General features: G+C 43.3%; 1 protein-coding gene across 1 annotated transcript; it reads left to right on the top strand.

Moving 5' to 3' along the window:
• The first annotated feature begins 5,450 nt into the window (after positions 1-5,450).
• LOC103663998 (glutathione S-transferase A4) lies at positions 5,451-21,870 on the top strand. The gene is made up of 7 exons (XM_008691779.2): positions 5,451-5,559; positions 6,574-6,678; positions 13,166-13,217; positions 14,765-14,897; positions 15,721-15,862; positions 17,480-17,611; positions 21,274-21,870. Exons 2-7 carry the CDS (start codon positions 6,589-6,591, stop codon positions 21,394-21,396), a joined length of 672 nt encoding a protein of 223 aa, XP_008690001.1. The 5' UTR covers positions 5,451-5,559; positions 6,574-6,588; the 3' UTR covers positions 21,397-21,870.
• The last annotated feature ends 381 nt before the right edge of the window (positions 21,871-22,251 follow it).

Genomic DNA, 22,251 nt, shown 5'->3' with positions numbered 1-22,251 from the left:
AGCGCAGCCCATGGCTTTCCCATCTGCAGAGCAAAAACAATGGCCTCGCCTGACCACAAAATTCAGTGCGTATTCTGGCCTGATTTGGGTCCTGAAACAAGAAGCTATATAAGACCTGGGCTCTGTCCTACTACCCTGCTAAGACAAGGAAGTTAATTGATAGTCCCATCTATTATTGAAGACAGTCCCCAATCCTGACCACCTAGCAAGCCTCACCAGGTACTGTGGGGCCCATCCTACAGCCTCACTTGGGTAGGGAACCAAGCCAGCAGTCCTGTCCAGCTGTTCTCACCCAGTGGCACACTCTTCCGTCCCCATCCTCAGAGCTCGAACAGTTGCCTTACCCTAAAATAGACCGTAATAGGAGGCCTCTTCTATTCAAAGACATTACCAGCAGACACACCCAGAAACTCTAACTGAGCTGACTTGTGAAGAACTGTCTCTCCCAAAGTAAATCTGTGAAGTCTGAAAGACGAGCCTCATTACTCAAATACACAGATACCAGTGTAAGGAATCGAGGATCACAAAAAATCAGGTAAATATGACACCATCAAAGGAAACTAATAAAGCTTCAATAACTTACCCTAAAGAAATGGAAATCTATGAACTGTCAGATGAAGAATTCAGAATAATCCTCTTTAGAAAGTTTAGTAACCCCATGAAAACACAGACAACTAAATGCAATTAGGAAAACAATGCATGAAAAAAGTGAGAAGCTTAACAAGGAAATAGCAACCATCAAAAAACAAAAATAAAACAAACCCACCCCAAACCCCACCAAACCCTAGAAATTCTAGAATTGAAAAATACAATAACTGAACTGAAGGATTCAATAGACTCAACCATGCAGAAGGATCCATGACCTGGAGAACGAGACACTGGAAACTACCCCATCAGAGGAGCAAAAGCAAAAAAGAATGAAAAAGAGTGAAGAAAGCCTCTGGGAATCATGGAACAATGACTTATGGGACACAATATGAAACAATATTCATATCATAAGAACTGCAGAAAGAGAAGGAAGAGAAAGTGATGGAAAGTATGTTAAAGCAACAATGGCTGGAAGCTTCCCAAACCTGGAGAGGGTAATAGATATCCAGATCCATGAGGCTCAAAAGACTTCAAATGGGTCGAACCCAAATAGGGCTACACTGAGACACATTGTTGTATTATAACTAAATTATATTATATTTTATTATAATTAAATTGTCAAAAGTCAAAGCAAGAATTTTAAGAGCAGGAAGAAAAAAGAGAGAAGTTACATATGAGGGAACCCCCCTAAGACTATTGATGGATTTCTCAACAGACATTTTTCGAGCCAGGAGAGAATAAGATGACGTATCCAAAATATTGAAAGAAAATAACTGTCAGCCCAAAATTCTGTATCCAGTGAAGCTGTTCTTCGGAAATGAAGGAGGGATAAAGACTTTCCTAAACCAACTAAAGCTGAGGGATTCATTACCACCAGACCTGCCTTACAAAAAATGCTAAGAGGATTTCTTTGAAAGTAAAAGAACACTAATTAACATCACAAAAACATGAAAAGGTAGTGTAAATCTCACTGATAATGATAAATGTATAGTCATAGTTAGATTCCCCAACCCAGTCATAGTGGTGCATAATTCACTGAAGTCTCTAGTATAAAAGTTAAAAACTAAAAACAAATGTAGTCAAAATAACCATAACTACAATAATCTGTTTTTAGTCACACACTACAAAAAAACATGTAAATTGTAACAACAATAACCGAAAATGTGAGGGGGAAGAAAAATACAAGTATAAAGTTTAAGAATTCTATTGGTTAAAAAAAAGAAGAAGAATTTCTATTGGTTAAGTTGTTATCAGTTTAAGATAGGGTGTTATCAGTTTAAGATGGGTGAGTTACCAGGGCTGCCTGGGTGGCTCAGTCGTTAAGACTCTGCCCTCGGCTCAGGGCGTGATCCCAGAGTTCTGGAATCAAGCCCCACATCAGGCTCCTCTGTTGGGAGCCTGCTTCTTCCTCTCCCACTCCCCCTGCTTGTGTTCCCTCTCTCGCTGGCTGTCTCTCCTCTGTTAAATAAATAAAATCTTAAAAAAAAAAAAAAGATGGGTAAGTTATCAGTTTATGTAAGCCTCAGGGTAACCGCAAAGGAAACTCCTGCTGTCATTCCACAAAAGATCACGGTAAAGAAGTGACAGCATACTGATACCAAAGACATCAAGGCACAAAAACAGAGCAGGAGAAGAAACAAGGAACGATGGGTCGATAAAACAACCCGAAAACAATGAACAATCAATGATAAGTCCTTACCTATCAATAGTTACTCTAACATAGAGGGGATAAATTCTCCAGTTAAAAGAGACATAGAATGACTGAATGGGTAAAAAAAAAACAAAAAAACAAAAACACTACATACCCCAGATCTAACAATATGCTGCCTGCAATAAACCCACTTTAGCCTTAAAGACACACATAGTCTGAGAGTGAATGGACGGGAAAAGACATTCCAAGCGAGTGGTAACAACAACAACAACAACAACAACAACAACAATAACAAAAAGCAGGAGTAGCTACACTTAAATCAGAATCTTTGAAAAGATGAACAAAATTGACAAACTTACCTTGCTGTTGGAATAAGGCCTCTGACACCATTCATTTTTAGCTAAGGCTGAATTTAAGCCAATTGCTTCCCTCTTCCTGGAGTGTTTACATGTAAAACTTCTCCAAAACTGAGATTTAAAGTTCGGTTATTTCAAAGCTCAGTGATTTTTGTTAAGTCAATTTTACCTGCTCCTGAGTGGGTGGGCAAAGGGTTGAAGGCTGAGGACTTTCCTGGGCACTGAAAACATACCAAGTGGGTAGAATCTATCTACTATCTATTACCATATCATCCACTGTGATTAAGACTATCCCAGATTGAGAGTGACCCCAAGAGTGTCCAAGAATAGAACAACGTGATCAAACTCCCCCAAATTGACAACCTACCTTGCTGTTAGAATAGGGTCTCTGATAGCAGTCATTTATAGCTAGGGCTGAATGTAAGCCAATTGCTTTCTTTTTTCTGGAGTTTACATAAAAACCTTCCAGGGAATAAAATGACCTAAGGGTACCTACCATAAAAATGGCAGAATTATTATAACAGGATTTCACTTCTCCACAAGCCTGTGTAATCATAGAGTCTCACGATACCCCTTTAGTTTCTCATTCAGGCAAACAAGACTGCTAGGGATAATATTACCCCTATTAGGTTGGACTTAATGAAGTTGCCATTGTTGTAGGTTAGAAAAATACAATAAAATATCAGCAATTTGATATGGTTCAACTCATTAGAAATAAGCAAATGGAGATAAATATTTGGCTTATCAACAAAGTTGAATAATACTTGTCTTATCTAGTTCGATTAAAGTGAATTCTTGCAAAAAGATGGGTTAGAAAAAAAAATAAAGAATGATCACTTTCAGCAGGTTTGGAAAATATGACTTCCTACCCACGTTAAACTAAGTATTGTCTGTGTTAAGTCAGAATGAGAAAGGTGAAATTGAACATATACTGTTAGTCTTATTTGTAAGTGACTTTGATTCTCGTGGTGCCCGGCTGTTCTTGACTTGCTTCTCTTACTTTACATACTTTCTCTGGATAAGCTCATCCTTTTGCTGCCTGTTGGATCCATCTCAGTCATGCTTTCTGAGTCCTCACTGGCTTATTCAACTGTCTCGTGGACATTTCCAGATGAATGGCTTGTAGGAATGAAAGATGAATCAACTCATTATTTTCCCTAAACCTTGTCCTCCTCCACCCTTTATGGAGCAGAAACCAACCATTGTTGATTCATTTAATCATTTTTCCAGCACATATTCTCTGAATATCTACTCTGGGCTAAGAATTGTTCTAGGACCAGGATATACAAAAGCATATTTTAAAAAAATATGAAAATTCCTAACCTCATGGAATTTACATTCTATTAAATCTACAGACAGATAACAAAATACTTAACTAAAATACCTGATATGTTAGATGACAGTAAATGTTATGACAAATAGAGAAGGAGGGGGGAAAAGGAAATGTGTGTTTGGGGGGAGACCTTTTCTCTTCCTTTCCTCTACTTGCGGTGATATGATTAGTAAATCTGTCATTTTCCATCTCCTTACTATCTCACCTTTTCTTAATCATCATCTTCAAATTTATGGTGCTACTTTAATACACATGGGTATTTAATAGGTCTCTCTCTCCTTCCCATTGTCCCAATTCAACTCCTGCCACAGAAATCTACTGAAATTAAAATCTCTGTTATTTGCTGCAACTGTTCAGCGCCACAAGTTTCTCAAGGCAGGTACTCTCAAGAGCCCCTCGTGGAGGAAACAATAGTCAGCAACATCTGTAGTTTGAGAAATAGCAGAAGCTGCCTCTAAAAACAAGAAATAGTTTTTGAGTCCTTTTGAAGGCATGTATTTTAAACTTTGAGATCCACGTGAATTCTGCATTCTACTTTATATTATAGCCTTGATGGCTTTACTCTGTTTTTTAAAGACTTATTTACCAGACAAATTACTTTTTTAGCCCCACTAACACCTCCACCCCACCCCAGTGCCCCCCTTCCTCCCCTCCAGGCAAGTGCTCTGTTTAGCCTGTGACTTAGAGTGGTTGTCTTTAAGGTGTATGAAATGAAGGGAAAAAGATGATCACTGGGGGTCAAGAAAGAAAAGGGGGAAGAAGTATATGATCTATATACAAAATGAGACAATTTAAGTTCTTTTTAATAATATATAGGTTCCGTTTAATAATGCCATGTTATAGAAGTAGTTTTTATGAATTTGCAAGGCATTCTTGTTTAAACAAGAACAGTTTAAAAAGTGTTTACGATTTTACTGTCAAAAGAAAGGCAGACTGCCACGTGCAGCGCCTCATTTGGATGTGTCTGGAGTCTTGGAAGCTTGACTACCCTACGTTCTCCTACAAATGGACCTTGAGAGCTTGTTTGGAGGTTCTAGCAGGGGAGCGCAGCTACTCGTATACCCTTGACCGAAGAACGGTCCTCCTCTATCGGGGAAGGTCGTCCTCTTCGACCGAGCGCGCAGCTTCGGGAGGGACGCACATGGAGCGGTGAGGGAGGAAGGGGACACCCGCCTAGCCAGCCAGATCAGCCGAATCAACCCTGGCGATCAATGGGGTGACAGATGTCGCAGCCAGATCGCCCTCACATCCGAGAATCCGGGCTCGTGGGTAAGCTATATAAACCCTAAGACGAATTTTTCTTTTCGCATAGGTCGAGTTGTTTTAACCATATCGAATCCCTAACATGTCTTTTTTAACTAAGGTTGTCACCGAATCGACACTTCAAAGGCCATTTCATTCCTCACAACGCTAAAATTTTTCTTGAAACCGGCTCGAATTTGGGCTGTTTTCATAGTATCCAGAATGCCTTGCAGATGGGTGGGGCATGCTAAACATTACTGTCTCTATTGGTGAAACTTCCCGGAGCCTCGCCCACCGGGGGCGCCTTCTGGCGGAGAGCTGGTCCCGCCTCGCTGCAGACCGCTCGCAGAGCGCTTTGTACGGCTCCGGGTGCTCCGAGCGGACTCCAGGTCTGTCTCCCTCCTGCCGCCCCCAACCGCCCTCTCTCCTCGCCGCGTTTCTCCTCCCCTCCACTCCTCGGCCCCAAGCCTCTTACTCCATCGTCCGTCGCAACTCTTCCCAGCCCCCATTCAATCCTTCTCGTCTCCCTCCCTCCGGTCCTTTGGCGCCTCCGCCCCCATCTGGGCAGGCGTGGGCTCCTTTGCTGGGGCTGGGGTCATTCTTGGCTCAGTGTGTGTATTTTTATTAACCCGCTCTGCGGAGTCTGAATCCACCGGTTTCAGTGGAAGACTAGCTCGGATCCTCCCGAAGCCCCGGGGTAGCATGAGCTGAGCGGGGACCGGGGTAGCCCAGGAGTCTAGTCTCGGGTGGCCAAGTCCGTGGCGTGGGCGCATTCCGAAGGTCGGAGGCTTAACTTCCAGTTGGGGCGGAGGACGTGCGGGACCCGGGGGGAAGCTACCGCAGGCGGGACGACGGACGCACATTTTGCAGACAATAGTATTGCTCGGCCCGTCCACCTCCCAGTTGCTGTCATCATCAAATAAAAGGATGCATGTGAGAGCATGAATTCTTGCAACGGTCCCAAAGGGTGCATAATTCCTCGCGGCCCTCCGCGTCTTGCCTCTTCAAGCCGAAATTGGAAAATTTAAAATTTTCAAGGTCAAAGTATATGATGTTCTGAATCTATGAAGTACCTTACTCCTGGCACAAATATCTCCATAACCAATGTCCCCAGCTTTCCAAGATCCAGAAGAAGAAATCATAAGTAGAAACGGTATGAAAACCAAGGTGTTTGTTTCTTTTAATATTTGGAAATGGAGGTAGGTTTTTATTGAGTGAGGGAAAACGCAGTCATAAAAAAAACCCAAAACCCCACACAAACAAAACAAAAAACCCAAAACAAAACCGGTTTCCTGTGCCAAAATCCTGAATATTCATTTAGGCCGTGAGCACAGGGTTGAAGACACGAACTAAGACTGCTCGTCTACCAGGAGCTGCGCATTTGTTTTGTTTCTTTTTTCCAGAAAGCCTGAAAGGCCATGATGGCAGCGAAGCCCAAACTCCACTATCCTAACGGAAGAGGCCGCATGGAATCCGTAAGATGGGTTTTAGCTGCCGCTGGAGTCGAGGTACCCTATATGCTGTTTCTTCACAGATTTGTCGTGAACTTTGAGACTTTTGAGGAAAACATAAATGGCGGAGTCCTGTTCTAGCTCTCTGCCCCCCCCTAACACAGGCTTGGTTGAGTCAGAAGATTCCTTCCTTGCCAGGGGTTTTTTTCTTTATAAATGGAATGTGGTTGATGGAATTCTTTTTTACTTCAGACTTCTACTTCATCATTAGCTTCTGATCTGCCGCCAATATCTATTAATAAGGAGGAAAGGCATGAACCTGAAATTTGCCAGTGACGACTTTTGTTAATTAACACAATCTGTAGGTAAATTTCCTCTTCACTTCAATGGCTTCAAACCGGTAGCCTTCTTGTCTGAGTGTAGTGTAGGCTTTGACCCACAGTGTTCTCTTAGCTTCTTATTTATGGAAATGTTCAAGTTGGTACAGAGGTTGAGAAAACATTGCCATGCATTTCCCTCACCCAGTTTCAGCAGTCATTTATTTGCTTTATGCTGCTCTCGTCTCATCCATCTCCTCCATTTGCTTTGTGGGAATATTTTAAAGCGAAATCCAAGCATCAGATCCTTTCATCGGTAATGAGCATTTCAGTTTTTCTCTCTAAAAGATGAGGATTTTAAAACAGAACCACAATACCACAATCGCACCCAACAAAATTAACAATTACCTATTAACATCTGAACAGCCTGATTGTCTCAAACAGGTCTTTTTATAGTAAGTTTATTCTAGGCTGGATCTAAATCACACCCACACGTTGTGTTTGGTTATGTTTCTTTCAGTATTTTTAAAATCTGTAACAGTTTCCTCTGCATTTTTTTAAAAATAAACTTTATATTTGGGAATATTTTTAAATTTATAGCAAAGTTATAAAGACAGTGCATGTAATGGCCACTCCGTCTCCCCTATGATATCATCTTACATAATCGTGTCAAAGCTAAGAAATTAACATTGGTGCACAACTAAACAGCAGACTATTCAAATTTCATGAGTTTTGCCAATCATGTCCTTTACTGTGGTTAGACCCAACATTATACTTAGTCACTGTGTTTTCTTAAATCTCTCTCAATCTGTCACAATTCCCCAGTCTTTCTTTTATTTCATGATGTTGACAGTTTTGAAAAGTATTGATCAGAATTTTTGTTGAACTCCCTAGTTTGGGTTTGTTTGGTGTTTTCTCATGATTGGACTGGGGTTTGGGGTTTGGGGGAAGACTAGCACAGAGCTCAGGTGTCCTTCTCATTGCATATTAGGGGTGATATTAACCTTGGTCGCTTGGCTAAGGTGGTGTCTGCCAGGTTTCTTCATTGTAAAGGGATTATTTTCCCCTTTATTATTTCGAAACAAGTCATTAAGTTCAGCCCACACTCAAAAGGATGGGGATTAAACTCCACCTCCTGAAGAGGGAGGCATCTGCATTTAGAATTCTTACGTAAAAGAGACTTGAGGTTTTTTTTCTCCTCCATTTATCTATTCAAGCATTTCTTTATATCAGTATGGACGTAAGTATATAGTATTTATTTTATGCTTTGTGCTATAATCCAGTAATGTTTTCTTGCCCAAATAGTCCCACTTTGGCCATCGGCTCTTTCAGGCTGGCTCCTGCGTCACGTCTGTATACATGGCTCCGGGCTCGCTTTTCTTTTCCTTCCCTTCAGCTCTCTCTTACTTTCTGACCCTTGAAGATGCTCCAGGCTCATCTTGTATTTTCCTAGCCCCGGCCCTAGAATCTGGTATTTCTCCAAGGAGTCCTGGTCCCTTTTATCAGCAAGTGGTTTTAGCGACCAAGAGCTGAGTGCTGAGTGTCTGTATTTGTGTTTAGTGCCATTTGTTTGTGGAAGAAACTGCCCTGTAGAGTTTCCCCCATTCTAGATTTGGCTGCTTTACCCCCATTTTACCATATTCTTCTATTTCTATATTTCCTGTAAACTGCTAGTTGGACCCAGAGGTGCGATCAAATCCAGGCTCATTTTTTTCTATCTCTAAACCTTTTTTATTTTTTTTTGCCTGCCAGAGACTCCATCACAGGGATACTGTGAACATGTTTTTATTATACGACATCAAGGGATGCATGATGTCTGACTGTCTCCCTTTCAGCATTGCTGGGCTTGAGCTGCGTGTTCCCGCGACGTCAGCCTGATGCACGCATTATGAAGTTTCCTCCATTACCTTCTCAACTAGTGGTTTTAGCATCTATTTATCATCACCATTGTTAGGGATTATAAAATGGTGATTTTTCTGTTTCTTTCTATCATTGCATCTGAATTTATTAACTGTGTTTCTCTTACAAAGAGTAATTTTTAACTTAACTATTTAATTCCCTTGAAGTCCAGTTCACATGGGAAAGGTCAGGTAAATGCTTGATATAGGCTCTCTATCGATTTTCAGAATACTCGGTCGTTACCCTGCCAACCTCCAAAGATGGCAAATGAGGGTTGTTGGGTTTGAGGCTTTGTGTTTTGTTTGTTTGGTTTTGGTTTTGATTTCTTTGCATAGCATTCTAACTCACTGTACAGTGTTTTAAAATTAGCTAAATAAGTTGATACCATTGTTATATACAAATTCTGATTTCTGACTTCTCTTGATGTATTTGAAGATCTGATGATCCTAGGCCCTTATTCTCAGAGGGCGGTAATTGCTAAATCTGAGTAAGGAAGGACTGCCACTATGGATGGACCTTTCTAGTTCATCACACTGCCCACCTGTTGTCTCAGGATAGATTTTCTAATTGTGTTAAGAGGAGAGTGGAAAAATTCTTGGTCCCATGACCTGAACCTGGTTGGCTTATTGATGTTACGTGTCTTTTTCCTGTGGGCTTCCGAGTTTGCAGATCTGGCTTATTTAATAGGTTTGCAGTGGGTGCTTACTTGTGCATTTAATAGAATCCTTTGTCAAATCCTCTCTCTCCAGCCTTCATTCTCCCCTGTTCCTCCTACTCCCCTATGTGTGAATCAAGATTCTTGGTGACAGCAGTAGAAAAACCAACCCTAAGTAAGTTAAACAAAAAAGAACATGGGTCATATGACCCACCTCCCCTGACCAGTCACAGTGGGCAGACAGGTGAGGTAGAGAATTGGCCCAGAGGGTCCCAAACCCGTGTGGAGGGAACTAGATTGGCCTCCCTTACTAGGGGCCGGCCACATAGTGTATAGGGGCCATTCCCCAAAGGTAGTATTGGTGAGGGGGCCAGCACTGTGACGTGGGGAATCATGAACTTACCCAGTGGGCTGCCAGCCCATCCTCCACAGCTGCTTCAGATCTCTGTGCTTAACTAAAAATGTGCTTTGGAAAAGCCTGATGTGTCAAGCACCCACATCTGAGTCACTCGGTAACCAAAATCTGCTGGACGGCAGCCTGCCTGATTCGGAGAGTCAGCATCCTCGCTCTCAGTCGCTTGGTTTGGGTCCTTAGACATTGTTCTTGCTCCCTGCCCAGTGTTGCTTCATTGCTGCTTGGGGCTCTATTTGCCCAAAGACCCCCCAGAAACCTAGTCTGATCCCCCTTGTTAAAGAGGAAGAGTAACACATGTAAAAGAAGACTCAAGTACCACAAACTCCTGATTCAGGGTTTCTGGGCAATTCACAGAAAACTGACAGACCGTTGAAAAGGGAGTGGTGTGGTGGGCAAGAGGGCAGTTCTCCGAAGTATCCCACTGGGAACGGTGCCCTGGTGAGGGAGCAAAGGCGACCGATCGTCTCGATAGAAATCGTGACAGTGTGTCTACCCTTGCAGCATTGCACAATACCAAGCTCCCTCCAAGCTCTGCCTCGTGATTTTTTCCTTGCCTCTCCCGCCCTCTCACGTGCCGTTCCTGTGCCCGCTGCCTCTTACTGACCATGCTTTGTAAAGCTGGACGCAAGAGTGTCCCTGGTGAGAGGTCTGCATAATGTTCCCAGGAAGTCAGAAGCCAGAATCGAACTCTTTCGAAAGATTTGCTTTAAAAAATGTACATTTCCAGTCTCTCTCAGCTACTGAATGTGAATCTCTCAAGAGTGGGCCTGGGTTCTCACACACACACATACAGACACGCATGTGCACACACACACGCACGCACGCATACACTTTCCTATTGGCTTTGAATGATCGTGGTTATAAAAGTTTGGGAGCCGTAGTATGGAGGGAGCACCACCTGCACTGCAAATGCCCTGAACATCCTTTTTTTTTTTTTTTAGATTTTATTTATTTATTTGAGAGAGAAAAGGAGAGGGAGAGGGAGAAGCAGGCCTTCTGCTGAGCAGAGAGCCCCATGTGGGGCTCGATCCCGGGACCCCGGGATCGTGACCTGAGTCGAAGGCAGATGTTAACGGACTGAGCCCCCCAGGCGCCCCACCCTGAACAATCTTGCGCTGAGGAGGCTGCTCGGTAGGCACCAGATGGTGGTCCTGCCAGACCCCTCTCGCACCGCGAGGATCCCGGCGAGTAGCAGAAGACATACCTACTCCCCGTTGTCTTGATTCAACCCCCAAGTCGGGTAGTTGAGCCAGAAGAGGGGAGGATTGCTGATTTTGTGCTGGTCAGCTCTGCCCCTCCCTCAGATGATTTGGGGGAGCAGCACAGGGACATACATGGGTGGGGAGTCATCTGGGGACCTGGGGAGAGGAGGTCTCCCCTTCTTGACGGGAAGTACATTGTGCATTAGAACACTTTTTTTTTTTAAAGTACAAGAAGAGGAACATGCTTCCGGCATTTCCTTTTCCCCCCAACTTTTTAATTTGACAACTTTCAAACCTACAGAAAGTTGTAATAGGATAACGGACACCTTTCAACTAAATTCACCAATTGTTAACATTTTGCTACGTTTGTTTTCTCCCCTCCTCTCTCTGCTTTTTTTTTTTTTTGTCAACCATTTGAAAGGAAGTTGCAGACATCAACATGTATTTTCCTAAGAAAGACAAAGTAATTGTTCTAATAACCACAGTATCATTGTCACAGCTGATAACATTAATACTAATTTTGCAATAGCAATATGTGATCCATATTCAAAAGTTCCATACTGTCCCCCAAAGGGGGACTGTTATCTATTTAGCAGTTACTGTTATCTATCTGGCAGTTACAACCGCCACCCCCGCCCCATCCCCAACATCCAGGATTTAATCAGGATTCAGGTGTTGGGTTATTTTGTCTCTTTAGTCTGCTTTCATCTAGAAGAGTGTCTGCTTTTTATTTCTTTTTTTTTCCTTCCATACCCTTGTCTTCACTGAAAAGAAATGTGTAAAGTAGAAACTGACTCTTTGCATGAACTTGGAAACCAGATTCCATAAAGAAGAGTTATCAGACGAGGGCTACCTGGCTAAAGGCAAATCTCTTTTAAATAAAGATTTGTCCTTGGACAATGGAGCTTAGGCTTTCAGTTGGGACGTGAATGGAAGTCTAGAAAAGGAGAGCCAGATAAGTGGTGAGGAGTGCAGAGTGGGAATGGCAGAGGCAAATCCCTCAAACCTGTTCTCAAACCTTGTGCACCAAGAAACTTAAACACAAACAAAGCAAGTTGGTTGGTTTTTTTTTTTTTTAAGATTTTATTTATTTATTTGAGAGAGGGAGCACGAGTGGAGGGAAGAGACAGAGGCAGAGGGAGAAGCAGGCTCCCCACTGAGCACAGAGCCCGACGCAGGGCTCAATCCCAGGACCCTGAGATCATGACCCGAGCTGAAAGCAGGCACTTAACCCACTGAGCCACCCAGGCACCCCCAAAACAAGTTTTCTGTAGGTTTGGAAGAGTCCCGGCCTGTCTTTGTTGCCGAGTGCCCCACATTCTGACTGTCACCTTGTGGTTAGATCTGGGTTTCAGTGTTGCCATGCCCTTCTCATTGGGTCACAGCAGGAAGCACACAATGTCTCCACGTCCCCCAGTGGGCAGCTGAGTTTGAGCACTTGGTTAGATAGATGGTGAGGTCTCCAGATCTTTCCACCCCAAAGCTACATATTTCCATTGTCATAATTAACTTACGGGCTGCGATTTCAAGGTTGTTCGAATGTTCCGTGCTTTATAACTCCGTGATTTCAGCATCCATTTTGATCCTTATGAGAATCGGTTGTAGGTTACAAACTGGTAATGCCCTAGTTTTATCCCTAGTTAGCACTAATTCGTCTGTAAAAAGAGCTTTTCTTTCTACTTTTTTGAGTATCATCACTTAAAGACACCGGGATTTTGTTGTTGGTGTGTGATGACCCCTAAGTGACATTACCCTTCCGATGCTTGAATTGTCCCAAATTTGGCTAGGGACTCCCCCTCAAGTAGGGTCCTGCATGCCTTTGCCTTTGCCATATCTCATCGGTCTTTGAGCTCTTCTTTGCTTTCTCATCTACCAGCATCAACCTTTTCTCCCAGGAGCTGTGGTTTCTGTTAGTGGGAAACCAAGATGTGGGTGCTAAGTGTGCTCTTTCTCTCTGCTTCTGAGACAGTTTGACTTGGTAGTTTCAGTCCTGATCCTGTAATGACCTATGCCTTCTTTGGGTGGGGGGGTATCTTTTTTTTCTTTTTTAATTTAGTTTGATGAAGAATTCTTGGAAACAAAAGAACAGTTGCAGAAGTTGCAGGATGGTGAGTATGGAAATGAAACAACTGTTTGGTAATACTAATTTTTTTTTCCCACATTTTCTTTTTTAAAGATTTACTTATTTTTATTTTGAGAGAGAGAGAACGCGTGAGCGGGGTGGGGTGGGGGGCAGAGGGAGAGGGAGAGTGAGAATCCCAATGGATTCCGTGCTAAGCATAGAGCCCGATGCGGGCCTCGACCTCACAACCCTGAGATCGTGACCTGAGCCAACATCAAGAGTCAGACACTCAACCCACTGAGCCACCCAGGCGCTCCAATAACGATTTCGTTTAAGAACAGATCTTTATGTGGAAGGGCAAGGATGCTGAGAAATAACTGAAATTTGCCAGGAAGTCACTCTTAGTCAATAATTCCCTGAGAGCTAAAGGGAGTGAACCGTGAGGTGAATGGCCCTTCTCCATCCCTTTCTCCTCTTCCTGCCCTCCACTGACCTCTCCCTCCCCTCTTTTTTCCTCTCCTTCATCCCTTCCCTCCTCTTCATCTTCCCCACCTTGCTTCTTCCAAATTGTCTGAGGCACCCGTGTTTTCTTGAAGTATGCAGACAGAAGTCCCCATTTCCACTGGGCTGCCTTTCTGTGGTGAATTCAGGGAAAGACCCCCCTTTAACTCCCAGTCAGCCCCTCTCCCTCCGTGCCCAGGCTCCATAAGAAACACCAGCGACTCTGTAAGTAGCCTCCCTCCCAGCCATCAGCAGGGTCTCTCGGCCCAGCTGAAGGCTCCCTAGAGAGGGACGGGCTGCAGTGTCAGCCTTCATGCGTGACACTGGCCTGACATCGCTGGGCATGTGCGGAGTGCTCATCTCCCCCAGACCCTCAGGTACCGCCAGTCCTTGAGACCCTTGAGGGCTGGGCTCTATCCTATATTTGTCTCTCTGCAAATAGAAACAACAAATTCGTTTATAGGTTTGTTGGAGAAAGCAATGGCTTGCGTTTTGATCGGTGACAGCAAACTTGGTCGTACGTGGTCGGTGGCTATGGAAGAGCCAGTGTGTATACAGCTGTCAGTTGGTGACTTCGGTTGTATGCTCAGAATTTCTAAAGCAGTGCAACCAGTAGAACATTCCACAGTGCTGGAAACATTCTGCTGTCAGTCCGACGTAGTGGCTGCTAGCCGTGTGTGCCTACTCAGCCCTTGAAATGTGTTGTGTGTGCTTAAGGAATGGAATTCTAAATTTTTCAGAAGTTCGATTAAGTTTAGGTTTCCCTACACACGTGCGGCTTCTGGTTGCTGTGTTGGCCAAGGCAGCTCTGCAGAAATACCTTCCCTGCGTTCTCTCCCGCCCCTTGGCCACGGTGGGTAGATATTTCCCCGGGGTGAGAATGAAAAAGGAAGGTTTGGAACAGGGCCAGTTTTCAGGCTTTTTTGATGGTTCAGTCTGCTCCCCTGAATGAAGTTGAGGTTATCTGTCCTCAGGGAGCTTCACACGGGTCCCAAGGCTCTGACCCCACGGTCCCTTTTCATCTGGTTGGGCGTGTGTAGGGGCTCGGGGACAGGGATGAGATCAGTCCTAACTCTGGGTCACCATTCTTAGGTAACCACCTGCTGTTCCAGCAAGTGCCCATGGTCGAGATTGACGGAATGAAGCTGGTGCAGACCCGGAGTATCCTCCACTACATCGCGGAGAAGCACCGCCTCTTCGGCAAGGACCTCAAGGAGAGAACCCTGTACTGTGGCCCTGTCAAGTGCTCTCGCTGTCACTCACTGATACCTTAGCCGAATAGCAGGCTCCCCTTATGCCTTGTAGCATTAGTGTCAACAGGGAATCATCAGTGCAGAGGGTCTGGGTGAAACCATAGCGAAGAATTGAGTTCAGATACTGGATCCTCTCTCTGGGGCGCGATTGTTTCAGGCTTCAGCATCTTTAAATGCTTTGACGCTGCTTTTTACCTTTCTTGCAAATTCATTCTCACCAATATGAAGAACAGGAAGGTGCTGCGCCTTTCAAGATCTGGGATCCTGTGCCTTGATTGTAATTTCGATTATATTTGTGAACTCAAAGCCTGGTCCTTGTGCCTCCTGGGATGCGTGACACAGGGCGAGGTGCCGAGTTCGGCAGTCCCACTGAGTGTCCTGGACAGTAGACGGGTAGCACATACCTGATAATGTCATCGGAGTCAATGACATATTGGGTGGAGAGCGTTTAGCACCATGCCTGGTACACGCCAAGCTCCCCATAAATGGTATCTGCTATTTTTACAAATGTTAAATTCCACCCACACCGAGCGTGGGAACTAGAGTAAGGGTAGAGGACTAGGGGTCCGGGAGAGGGGGACACCATGACTCTTGTGCTTTCTGACATGTGACAGATTTTTCTGAATTACAACTAGAATTCGCATCTTTGCTCTTGGAGACGGGTATAGATAAATGCTTCTGGGCACTTAGGTTGCCAGAACCTTAAGAGAAAAGCGCTCTGAATTCTTAGTTGTGGAAGCCGATGAGTTCAAAGAAGGGGAAACTGAGGAAGCTTTTTTTTTTTTTCATTTTAAGGATTGACATGTACGTGGAGGGAACGTTAGATCTGCTGGAACTGATTATCATGCATCCTTTTCTAAAACCAGATGATCAACAAAAGGAAGTGGTTAACATGGCCCAGAAGGCTATAATTAGATACTTTCCTGTGTTTGAAAAGGTAAGTGGCAGGGAAGCCCGTGAGCGCAGCCTGACCAGACGGCAAGGGAGCCGCCACTAATGCCCCTCTCTGCTCAGGACAGTGTAACGCGGAGCAGCCCTGGACTAACCTTGCTGGATTCCTGAGAGCTGACGGTAGCCGTCAGCACAAAGCCAGGATGTCTTGAAGCCCCTCAGATGCTCCTTGGGCCATGTTATTCAGAAGTCTGGAAAAAATACGTGTTCACCACATGTGTGCATGACTGTCGTTACATTCACCACGAGCCCACCCTGTGTAAGATGCAGAAAAGCAGAAACTACCCGATTCCTTCCTAATTTCGTCCCACAGACATTTGTGGGACAGCCCTTGTGTATCAGGCCTCCTACCTGAGAGTTTGATGTGATGAGAAGACCATTGTTGTTTTATTTTTCTTCCCTTTGCTCTTTTTGTTTCCTGTTTTGTTATTTTCCTCGTCTTATTAATATATCTGCTTCTCTGAGCTTCAAACTATTTTTCTCAGCTGAGAGGAATGGTTTTAAATGTTTCAGTTAAAAAAAGAAGAGAGTGTAAAAATAGGGCATTGGCAGATCTCCTCTGGCCATCTTTGTGGAATTAGATTTAAGAAGGAGAGGTATTTTCTGGGCTTTTCTGTCGCTTGGTGTCATGGTCTCTTGCCCACAGGCACTTGGTGAATGTAAAATATAATAATGAAGAAATGTGGGTGTGATGAGGGAGGAACACGTGCCTTGATGAGGTTCCAGACTAAGTCAGGGCTCCTCCCAACATATCAGCTATAAACTGTTACCCCTTTTCCACATAAGGGAATGGAATCCCAGACAGCTTGAGTGACACGCCTAAGGTGAGGAGCCAGGATTGGACAGGCTTCTGACTACAATTCTGGATTCGCTGTGATCTCCCACTCCGGCTTCAGTAGCTATATTTGACTGGGAGTTATATGTAGGGCTAGTGTCAGACAACACACACACACACAGACACACACACACACACCTCACAAACACACTCATGGGCATCCAAGAGTTCACTGCAATGGAGATCCCCCCCTTTTCTACCACTGTTCCTTGCCTCTCCCCCAACATCATCTTTCCCAATGAATCACTGAACCTACATACTCTCAAAATGGGAGTCAAGATGAGCTCTGGTGTTTTCGTGTTCTCTGTCTTGGAAGGGAGGAAAGGAAGCTTACGTTTTTAGTAGTCATGTCTAGTTAATGACTACGAGTCCTGATGTTTGTAGAAACGCAGAGCTGGCGAGTGAGATGAGGCTCCTTGAAAGGGACCTGTTGCTTACTTACATCATGTCCCCAGCCTCCTGAATTTGTCACCCCTAATTCATTTCTGTAGATACATTTATGGAATGGGTGTATCCTTTTAAAGCACTGGACGCTAAATCCAGAATTAATATTTTCTTCCCCCTCTCAGTATTTCCTTCTGATGTGAAGCAGGTATTTTATGGTAGTTCCATTTCTACACCCTTTGTACGTTCTCTGTCTCTGATACAGGGAACCTCCTCTTAGTTGATATTATTTATAAAATACTGCGATACTGCACTGATTCAACAGTTTCATCAGTTTCTCCATGTAAAGTGTTGTAAGCAATGCAAAACATTTGTATCCTGTAGGTTTTAAGGGATCATGGGCAAAGGTTTCTCGTTGGTAACCAGCTGAGCCTTGCGGACATCATTCTACTCCAAACCATTTTGGCTCTAGAAGAGAAAATCCCCAATATCCTGTCTGCGTTTCCTCATCTCCAGGTAAATAAAACCATGTTTTAGAACATTGGCCCAGAACTCAGGCCTTCCTCCAACGTCTGTTGATTGGTTGGCTGGGGATGTGTATGTACTTTTTTAGATTCTAGTTCGTGAAATGTAGGTACAGACTTAAAATGGTTTTTCTGGTCCCCAGATCTTTAGAGCTGAAAGATCACGTGCCTATGCAAGGAGTTTTACCTTAGTTTTGTTCCGTAACTACGCTTTGAAACAAACTCCATACACAGTTTGTCGGGAAGGACTTGCCTTAGAGGTCATCGCAGGGATGAGGCATTCCTTCTCTGTCCGTGCTGTATATATACAGACGGGAGGGCTTGGGGTCGGTACCAAAAACAGTCTTATCCTCAGGGTGTGGCTCCCAGTCTCAGGAATAATGTGCTCTCAAATTGGAAACATCCCAGCCTGAGTGGCATCCAGAGAGTTCCCACCATTCCCCTTCCCAGAAATTCCAAGGAGAGATTTGCATGTGTCTCCGCTCACTCTTTAGTAGTATTCTGCTAAGATTGATCATAGAACTTTGAAGCAGAAAAGGACTTTACGTTTTTAAAAGATTTTATTTATTTATCAGACAGAGAGAGCGTGCGTGCATGCATACGCAAGGGGAGCGGCAGGCAGAGGGAGAAGCAGGCTTCCCCCTGAGCAAGGAGCCGGATGCGGGACTCGATCTCAGGACCATGGGATCATGACCTGAGCTGAAGGCAGATGCTTAACTGACTAAGCCACCCAGGTGTCCCCAGAAAGGGGCTTTAAACCAATCTCATCAAGCTCCTTCGGTATAGATAGAACCCAGGGTAAAGAAGTCAGCAGCCGAGATAGCCTAGTTAGTGGGGGCCTCAGTTCTGTCTAGAACCTTAGCCTTTCTCCCGGTCCAGTGGGCTTTCCTATATATGGGGAGTTGGCAAACTACAGCCTCTGGGCTCAGATCAGGCCTGCCACCTGTTTGTATATAGCTCTTGAGCTAAGCATGGTTTTTACATTTTTAAGTGGTTGAAAAAATATCAAAAGAATAATAATATTTCACGACACATGAAATTATATGAAGTTCGAATTTCACAAAGCCATGCTCATTCCCGTGCGCATTGTCTACACTGCTTTTGTACTAGCACAGAAGAATTGAGTAGTTCTGATAGAGACCACATGGCTTCCAAAACCTAAAATATTCACTCACTGGTCCTTCATAGAAAAAGGCTGCCAATCTCCTGTATAGCCCAAATGACTAAGTTATCAAAAGCCAAGAGAAATATATCAGATCTCCAAAGTCTTCAAATACATGTGCATTTTTAAAAAAAAAAAATTTTTTTTTCCAAGTCTAGCAAATACATTTTGTTGTAGGAGGACAGCCGCCACTATTTGAAAACATGCACCCAGAAGTAAGCCTCGAAGTCTTCAACAAGGCCACAGCCATTATGTTGTTCAGCTGTCTGTTCATTTCCTCTTGCAGACAAAGAAGTAAACATTTTTTTAATTTGACTTTAATACCAGTAGGTCCCTGAAATAACCCAGGGACCTGTTGGTATTTTCTCTCCATGTTGCTAACAACTTGTTTTTATACCCCAGGCACAGGGTCACCTGGGTGGTTCAGTGGGTTAAGCATCTGCATTCGGCTTGGGTCATGATCCCAGGGTCTTGGGATCGAGTCCCACATCGGGCTCCCTGCTCAGCAGGGAGCCTGCTTCTCCTCTCCCTCTGCCTGCAGCTCCCCCTCCTTGTGCTCTCTCTCTTTGTCAAATTAAAAAAAAAAAGTTTATACCCCGGTACATCTGCATAAATAAATAAATAAATAAATATATATATATATATATATATATATGTATTTTTTTTAACATGGGTCCAATTTTTTTTTCCTCTTGAAGTGTGGTTGACGCACAATCCCATGCCAGTTTCAACACGGTGACCCAGCAGCTGCACACATTATGCTGTGCTGACACCAGGTGTAGCTACCATTTGTCACCAGACAGTGCTGTTACAGTGTCATTGACTGTATTCCCTGTGCTGTAGATTTTGTTCCCGTGACTTATTCCTTCCATAACTGGAAGCCTGTACCTCCCACCGCACCCATTTTGCCCATCCCCCTCCACTCTCCTCCCCTCCGGCAACCGTCAGTTTGTCCTCTGTATCTATGTGTCTCTTTCTGTTTGTTTTGTTTTTAGATTCCCCATATAAGTAAAATCATATGATACTTGTCTTTCTCTGACTTATTTCACTGAGTATAATACCGTCTAGGTGTATCCATGTTGTCACAAGTGGCAAAATGTCCTTTTTTATGGCTGAGTGACGTTCCATTATATAGACACCTGTCCATTATATAGACATCTTCCTTATGCATTCATCTGGGGTTGGACACCTAGGTTGCTTCCATAACTTGGCTATTGTAAATCGACCACAATAAACATAGGGGCGCATATATCTTTTTGAATTAGTGTTTTCATTTTGGAGGGGTAAAAATATGGTATTTCTATGTTTAATTTTTTGAGGAACTTCCACACTGTTTTCCATAGTGGCTGCACCTAAATATTATTTTAATCTCTGGTGAGCTAGAGCTTCGATATTAGAGGTCTTAGACTCTAACACCAGATCTGAGTTGAATTAAAGGGCCATTCCTGCATTGATTAAAAGGTATTAAAAAAAGTCAGAAGTCACCAGAGTTTTATTATACATGACAAATACGAACCCCAGGTAAATCCTGAAATGATAAATCCTATAGGACAAATTCCTAAATATTGGTACAGCATTTGAAATGAGATGATACAAAGTTTGAATATGGGATAAAAAGAGAAACTTGTCATTTACATAGCTTCGACATAATTATTAGCTTTTGTCAATATTAGTGATTCATGTATGTATGTTTCTGTATCTTCGTGTGCATGCTTAAGGCTGTGCTTTGTACGTTATAGACATTTAATAAATAGCTTTTGGAATAAATGACCTCTTTGAAAAATTTTATTAGAATAATTATATTTGATGGATATACACTTCTTCGTATTGTTGAAAATTTTTACTAGATCAAATAGACTTTTCTTCTCAATTACTGAGTATTGGTAAGATTTGACTCTGAATGAAAAATACGATTTCCATAAATATGGTTTACATAAATATCTGGTATCTGGTGTCTGAGCCCTAGGCCATTAAAGAATGCAACTGGCCATCTCCCACACATAGCCAGAAAGAGGATTCATTTGCTAATAGGAGTAAAAAAGTCCAAGGAAGCTGAATTTTAAAAAGGAAATTGTACCATATGATGATCTTTTAAAGTACTTTTATTTAAATGGTTCTTGCATTTTCTCTGAGTAGATCAGTATATTCAAGGTACTGATTTTTCCTTCCTTTTTTCTCTTAAGCAAGCATCATAATCCTAATCTAAGCATCTTTTTTATTTTTCTCTCTCTGAAAAGAATTCACATCTTGGTCTGAACCGTGAGGTTTGCATGCATAAAGCCTGGTCTAGATCTCAGCGCTTGTGGATGGAGATTATAAACAATCACACCAAGAGATCAGACCCCAAGCAGATGCTGGATTACATTCCCGGTTGGGTTCCTGTAACAAATACTTCTCGAGCAAATTTTCAGGGGCCATTTTACACAGTCATATTTTCATAGTTTCTATTACCTTTGCTGTTAACCTTGAACTGTTGTGTTTTCCTTTTGCAGGAGTTCACAGTGAAAATAAGTAATATCCCTACAATTAAGAAATTCCTGGAACCTGGCAGCAAGAAGAAGCCTCCTCCAGATGACATCTACGTGAGAACCGTCTACAACATCTTCATGCCGTAAACCATCCCAGACATCTGTGAGTGAGAGCTAGCCCCTAGAGATTGCTGTGTCCACACCAGCATCTTCATCGATGCCCTGATCCCAGCTCTGTCATGGTGCTATGTATAACTGTTCCTTAGTTGGGTCTTTCCTGCCAGGATCTTTTCTAGAAACATTCATTGACCTTTTGTTTTGTCCAGTGAATAATTGTTAACGCAACTTTTTTCCGAAAGCCCTTTCGGAGAGGCTGGCATTTCAGTTAGATCTGATGTGCTGACTCATTTCCTGACATCCAGGCTGGGCAGGACCTTGTGTTCTCCCTTGGGCTGCTTTTCCCCTCTCCTTGTCCCTTTCTAAAAGCCCCTCCAGTCTCTTGCTAAGTTTTGGTGTTTCATAATAACAGAATATCTAGTGAATAATTCCTCTCAGCTATAATAAATCTGTGGTAGTAACGAAGGCGGTCAATATTAGCCAAAATAAAGAATTTACAAATCATTGCTCTGTTGCCAGAATTTTTTTTGATACATTTTTAGGAATCTAGAACATATTCCCGTGGTTCAAAAATCAAGAGGGCGTACGAGGGTGTAGAGTTGGAAGTGGTCTTTTTGGCCCTGCCCCCCAGCTACAAGGTTCTGCTCTCCACAGGCAAACAGTTCTCATCTGTATAACCCTCCAGTTGTGTTTGATGCATGTGGAAGAGAATTATATATACATTACTTTTATCTTCTTACTACCCACATGGTTATTTGTAGGCTGGTAATTTTTGCATTTCAGAACTCAAAGTACAGTTTATTAATACTGCTTTTAACATGCGTGGATTTGGGTCTCAAATATTAATTGAGCACTTATGTGTGCCCCGCAGGGTGTGAGGAAGCA

This window comes from Ursus maritimus, unplaced genomic scaffold, assembly GCF_017311325.1.
Source record: "Ursus maritimus isolate PB19 unplaced genomic scaffold, ASM1731132v1 scaffold_29, whole genome shotgun sequence".
Lineage (NCBI taxonomy): Eukaryota > Metazoa > Chordata > Mammalia > Carnivora > Ursidae > Ursus > Ursus maritimus.
This window is presented reverse-complemented; position numbering and strand designations above follow the sequence as displayed.

Excerpts from the sequence above, each read along its gene's own strand:
- LOC103663998 (XM_008691779.2), top strand. The coding sequence starts at position 6,589 with ATGATGGCAGCGAAGCCCAAACTCCACTATCCTAACGGAAGAGGCCGC. Across the intron at positions 6,679-13,165 it reads TAGCTGCCGCTGGAGTCGAG|TTTGATGAAGAATTCTTGGA; the intron begins GTACCCTATATG and ends TTTTTAATTTAG. Across the intron at positions 14,898-15,720 it reads GACCTCAAGGAGAGAACCCT|GATTGACATGTACGTGGAGG; the intron begins GTACTGTGGCCC and ends TTTCATTTTAAG.